Source organism: Cryptomeria japonica, chromosome 2 (assembly GCF_030272615.1).
Source record: "Cryptomeria japonica chromosome 2, Sugi_1.0, whole genome shotgun sequence".
In the NCBI taxonomy this organism is placed as follows: domain Eukaryota; kingdom Viridiplantae; phylum Streptophyta; class Pinopsida; order Cupressales; family Cupressaceae; genus Cryptomeria; species Cryptomeria japonica.
The window spans coordinates 121,887,049-121,893,422 of NC_081406.1; the positions used below are offsets into that span (position 1 = coordinate 121,887,049).

Below are 6,374 nucleotides of genomic sequence, written 5' to 3' on the forward strand. Positions count from 1 at the left end.
GAATACAATCCACGAATATAGAGATTTATTTTTGAGGCAAAACAATACCGTACTTCTATAGTATCCTATTGTTTCCAAACTTGAGTACCACCCAAGCAAATATTAACTAACATCAATCAGAATGTCTAAAACACAGTTTACACAAAGGACTAAAAGAAATCATGACAAAAAGGCTTTTCTTATTGGACTGATAAGTAATTCAATATCCCATTTAAATTCCAAGAGAAAAAATATCTAACATAATAAATGCATTCTATGAATAGTAAAATTCTGGACTACTACAATTGTCGAGCCAAAAAACAATAAAATTTATTTTAATACTCTGCTCCAAGAGATATACATATGACATCTCTACAACAAAAGTCAAAACACACATCTCTGTTTTTATCTTTGTCAAAACCAAGTGTTTCAACTATTCCTACTCCAAAATATATCGATATGACCAGCTCTATCACATACTTTTTATACACAAGTTCCCCTTTGAAGGAAAAATGTACATATGCTTCAGAAATTACTTTTGAATGGAGAACTGTCTACTTTCCATATAATTTTCTGCCTACACTTTTGAAAATCATATAGCCACAAAGTTTATCATGTCATTTCATCTTTCAGAACAGCTACTGTGGTGTTCAACAGTGATTCATATTGTAAAAATTTATCTTCCACTGCCATTCCAGATTAGGAAGTAACCTAACTTCAATATACAAGCAGTGAATCTCCAGATGACAAATCTTGACCTGCAAGAAACGGTTTATGTATCTTTGAATAGAGCCATAGAGGCAACACAAGCAAGATTATGGCTCTTTAAAATGCCACAGGAGCCACAAGCAAACCAATGTCTCTCGATTGCATCTGAGCAGTGAATCTCCACACAGCAAACTGACTCGCAACATATTTTATTGCTTTTTGGTGCATAGATATGCATGGAAAAAGCACCACAATCATCTCTTGGCCAAAGTTTTTTCCCTTGACTTTCCTTTTTAACTCTGATTCTGTTCTTTTCTTTCTTTTTTCAGTCAATATTTGGAAGCCATGCTGAAGAGAAAAACTATATGATGGCAACATCTCACATTATTCACTTTTTTTCTTTTTACAAAGTTATTTGTTTTTATCCTTTTTTTGCATCTGCAGCCTAGAAAAGAGCAGTTTAAAAGTTGTAACTTTTTTTTTCTTCAGAGCAAGCAAGGAATAATAAACATAAGTACTTGTCTCAGATAAGGTTGTGTGTGCAATCTTAAAAATGGCAGAATTATAAATAGAGCCATCCATATAAGACACGGTCCAGCCCATTCCCCAAAATTTGTAAGCTCTGATATTGAGCCTTCATCTCCGATTTGATGCACTGCGTGATATAAAAAACTTAAAATCTGGATGTTCAACTTGAAGAAGTCTCAACCACTTATCTGCTGACTGAAGCAAAGAATGTGCTTGCTGCCGTTCACCACTTCCATTTGAAGTCCATGTCATCCCTCTAAACTTATATGAAGCGAGACCAAACACTGGCAAAGAGATCTTTGGAGACCTTGCGGAATTTGTCACAACAGTACCAACGAGTGCCTGAGCTTCAATCCCAAATTGACTGTTGCTGCCATCTGTTGAAAAAATGAAGGGTAGTGATATTTATATAGGTAAATAACGTAGGGAGTCAAAGAAATAGGAAATGTCAAGAAATTGACTTAAGAGCGAACATTGTACAAAATGAGCAACACTAAACTGAATTTCTGTGCATATAAATCTGCACAATTTGCTTATGGTTCAAGCAAGCAGAATGACACAAAACAAGAAGCTACAGACCTTTAAAGTGTGTTGCAAGAGGATGAAATGTCAAAAAACATGCATCAAGATCTCGTAAGGTTGGTCCAGTTGGTATCCTATAAATTGGGTACCTGTGCCACAACAATTTTATTTTTTGGTAAACTATGGGATTTGTTAATTTCCAGCAATATGTTTTGTTTTTACTTTAAGTTTAAACAATGCAGAAATTAGATCACAGACATACCATGCGACAGACATCCAGCTTGCTGGTAGCAAATCAATGCTTCTTAGAGTTTTTAATTCGGGGCAATTGCGTGCCAGATCGGCAACCTATGTATCAAAATCAAAATAGGAAAGAGTGAGATTTGATTGGCAGATCAAGAAAAAAAATGGACATGAGAATGATCTCATTAAAAAACATATTTGACCTTGGAAAAGAAACTTGCCTTGTCAGATAAAGGTTCCCGACTAAATGGGGAAGCTCGCTCGAAGTATTCAAAAACAAGGTAGCCAGGAGAATTACTACCTTCACTATCATCGCTGAAAGAACATTCTTGACAACCCTTTGTCTGATTTCCTAGAGTAGGCCTATCAAACCCAAACAATTGATGACTGCATTTGTGGCCCCTATCAGCTTCACTATCACTGCTGGTCTCACTACTCGTATCTCTATAATATTCACAATCACTTGCTTCACTCTCAGCACTGCAATGTCTACAAACAGATTCATCTTGGTCAGTATTAAACAGCCACTGAAACTTATTGTCCAAAAGGCTACCATAAACAGATTGTCCATTTGAACATTTCCAGAAAACTTAAGACAGATTGAATTCATAAATCATATAAATAATTGACTAAAACTAATGCAATTATAGAGAAAGACCAGCCTAAAGGGTACCTCTTCCCAATTGTAGATCTGGAAGAAACTGCATATAGTTGAATAGCAGAAAGGAATGGCACATAGTATTGAACAACAGAATCACTCCCATTCAACACCAATGGTACGCCAGCACCATAAGCACTGGGTTCCTTAAAAGAACCCCATAGATCATCCAGAGTATAATATTCTGCTTCACAATTTTGCTGTCCTTTCATACACGTCTGTTGAACCACAGAACATTCCTTGATCAATTTGCAACAAAGAAGTTGAAGGGAGAAGAAGAAAAACATTCAACAGTTTTTTATTCTAATAGGTGAAGGAAAAAAACGCAAAATGACTGTTTTTTTGGCAAAGGAAAGAATAATGGCAAATTAAGGTTGAAAGCAAATAGAATTAAACACAACAATATAAATGTTGCAGATAATCCTTTAAGTAGAAGGGGAGAAGGAAAAACTAAATCTGACGCAAAGGTTGTGGAACAAAATTATGATCGTGCCACAAATGGGAGCAATAAGTTACTTGAGTATAAACGAATTAATGCCTGAAGTTTATCCTTGTGAACCATCAAAGTTACCATGAATTTTGTCTTAACTCTTAAGAGATGAACAAATATAAGATAACAAGGGTACAAGATTAACAAAAGCTCAATCAAATAGAAAAAAGCCTTGCTAGTTTTTTATAAACTAGAAATCTAGGGTAAGAAACAAGCTACTGCCTGTCAGAAAATTCCATGAAAAAAGAAGCCTGCCATTTTGTGCTCCTGATAAACTAAGATTGAAGTTATTCAGCAATTGGGTCACTTCCATTTGAATAACAAAGCTACACCGGCACTACAAAGTACAAACAATATAATCCTTAAAATAATACCACAAATTATTGGAGCTTAAATAAATAGCAGGAATTCATTTCATATAATCTGTAAGAATGCAGAATATACCCTTATTAGCAAAGGGTAAGCAAAGAAAAATAAAAAATCCAAGTATCAATGTGGAATAACAATCAAGCAAGCTTTTATGTTTATGCAAGTAATGGTGAATGGCAGGAAACACCTTACTGTATTTTAATGCAAAGGAAGGAATATCATTGTATCAACAACTGGAAAACTAAACTGGAAGGAAACAGTGAGAATCACAGCTAATAATTTTTATTGTGAGCTGGTAATGCTTGGTCCAAATGTTAAACACTTACGCATCAGGATGGCTCAAATTTGAGCTCAGTCACGAATAAATTTTCTAATGGGGTGTATAAAGTATAAACCAATCACCTAACATTCACTCATCAGTACAACTGAAACTTGAGCTCAGCTGTGGATAGACTTCTAATGGAGAACATACACCAATCATCAAAGGAAGTTGTCCACAGACTTGAGGATTACACCTGCAAGAGGAATTGGAATATCACTCCAAATAGTAAAACTCCAATAGCCTCACCTCTACAAACCGGCAAAGAGGGTTTTCTCAATCAAGAGGTGAAGAGCATATTTAAAAAAATAAAGAGGGAAGCGAGTCAAGAACGGGGCAAAGATTGATAACCACAATTAAGATACTGCTAAAAACGCTAGACCTAAGTCAATTCAAAAAGGCGCCTCACGTCAATCTTATCTATGCAAAGCTCATGATCACGAGTAGATTGATCTTAGAAATGTGAATAGTCACACAATAGTATCAATTATACACAAAATATAATCCATTGTAAGTACTTAAAAATCCTGGAAAATTATTTCAAGAAAAATGTTGTCCTTTCTCAGTAAATCTTAAAGATAAACTTTTGGAAACAATACAAAATCCCAGATGTCTCAACATATCCAATAATATAATATTCAAAATAGAACAGGAGTTTTTGAAACAGGAAATGCTGAGATATCTGATGATGTCTAGCTATCAGAAGTAACTTTGTTTGACAAGAAATGGGTTGTATGGGCACTTGGAATGTTATTGTGTTTTTTGGCCAGAGGAACATTGGTGTACTTTTTGGCTTTTGGCTTCATACAATGACCTACTCAGCCCTTGGTTATGACCTTTTTTTTGGTCTAATCTTCTATATTAGAATTAAACAAACGAAGAACAAAGAAGACAGAGCAGCGAGAATAAACAAGATTATAGTCTGAGGAACAGAATTGCAAGCCTTGTAAAAATTCTATAAAATATATAAGATGTTACAATGTTAAAAAAATCACAAGATAAAGAGCAGAAAAATATGGAGTTCTTCAGGGAATAATCATTTGGCAAAAATTCAATTAACTTTAAGCCTTGTAAAAATAATCAGAAATGTGACAAAGAAACCATAGTAAAATAACAGGGCACACGATAGAAAGACAACGGGTACTTCAGCTGACTAACTAATTCGGAAAAATGAAATTAACAAAATTAAAAGCACCTTAAAAAAAGAATGTAATAGCAAAACGAACAAAATTCCAAAATGCTGTTACAGTAGACTTGAGAATGTCACTCAACCTATAAATCTATGGTCTACCATATGTAAGGATAAAGGGGTTTAAAAGAACCACAGACTTGCATAAGCAAACTCAGAGATACCAAATAGAAGGTGATTCTAAAACTGTGAAAATGATGAATAGATCGCATTAAGAAAAGAATCAAAATTCAACATAATTCCCACCCACTTCATTGCAGACATCGAAAAGATTTTGCAAAAATAATACCTCAGGCAAATAGTGTGCAGGGACAGTTGGAGTTGTGGACTCTAGGAAGCGATCCAAGTTTCCATAATTAGATCTTCTGGGAGAAGCAGATGAGGTTACACTTCGGCATTTCTCTTCAGAAAAAGTTCGATTTTCGGGCTCCCAATTCTCTACAACTGACTTATTAACCTTGGTAGCAGAAACCCCACCATTATGATTAGCAGAATACCGTGAACGCTGAGCGCGTGAATAAGCCTTGCTATTGCGGAGATCGCCGGAACGGTCGCCCATATTGCCCTGCTCCAATTGCAAACCAGCCCCAAACATTTGCGAATTCTCGGTCTTAAGCCCTATATTTCTTAAACCTCGATGCAGAAACCCTCAAAAATACACGCTCTGAGCAAAGCGAATATCTCAGGCAACAGAGCCCAGGGTTTTCCTTTACCAGCTTAAAATTTCCACGGTTCACAAACTTTCATGAAATCAAAGATGAATTAAAAGCCGTCACTTTTCATAATTAAAAGATATTTCCACTGCGATTTGTCAAGTACCTTGGATTACTGTTTCTTGAGCAAATTTTCGGCCTGGAAAACATTCAATGGGAATCAAACCCTTGTCCTTGGAGAACAAGCTCAATCGACAGCTCTGCAGCTGCAGAACACAGCGATCTACAGGCTGTGATGATTGGAAAAACAATCGAGTTTTAGCGATGTAGTCGAGAAGATTTTGGTTCAGTAACGCGGAGAAGCCCAAGTACGGAATGCGGAAAAAAAAAATGACGAAGAGTCTAGAAATAAGATAAACAAACATGCAGCTTCATATCAAGTGCATTTGCGAATAAAATAATATAATAATAGTATTTAACCTTAATTAAATAGTTATTTAAATATTGGCATCTGATAATAACTATACAGTACGACAGGTTCTAACGGCTGGATTTTCCGACCGAGATTTGAAAATCTTCTTGGCTTGGCCGTTTTTTAATAACTTCACTCCACCTGTTAACTGCGGTTAATCTACGATCGCCGCGTCTTTCTCCGTGGCATTAACTAAGGTTATCCACTGCTTTACAAGGCACTCCATCCAACGAACATGGAAGTC

General features: G+C 35.7%; 1 protein-coding gene across 1 annotated transcript; it reads right to left on the bottom strand.

Annotated features, from left to right (window-relative positions):
- Positions 1-284: 284 nt before the first annotated feature.
- Positions 285-6,068, bottom strand: LOC131045638 (uncharacterized). Its single transcript, XM_057979249.2, has 6 exons — positions 5,295-6,068; positions 2,654-2,856; positions 2,202-2,469; positions 2,000-2,085; positions 1,795-1,886; positions 285-1,592 (listed from the first exon to the last, which is right to left on the bottom strand). Exons 1-6 carry the CDS (start codon positions 5,598-5,600, stop codon positions 1,324-1,326), a joined length of 1,224 nt encoding a protein of 407 aa, XP_057835232.2. The 5' UTR covers positions 5,601-6,068; the 3' UTR covers positions 285-1,323.
- Positions 6,069-6,374: the final 306 nt, after the last annotated feature.

Bases quoted from the DNA above. Each gene is read 5' to 3' on its own strand.
- LOC131045638 (XM_057979249.2), bottom strand. From the start codon at position 5,600: ATGTTTGGGGCTGGTTTGCAATTGGAGCAGGGCAATATGGGCGACCGT. The intron at 2,470-2,653 runs GTACCCTTTAGG...ATCTGTTTGTAG, and splicing joins AGATCTACAATTGGGAAGAG to ACATTGCAGTGCTGAGAGTG. The intron at 1,593-1,794 runs GTCTGTAGCTTC...TTTTTTCAACAG, and splicing joins TCTTGCAACACACTTTAAAG to ATGGCAGCAACAGTCAATTT.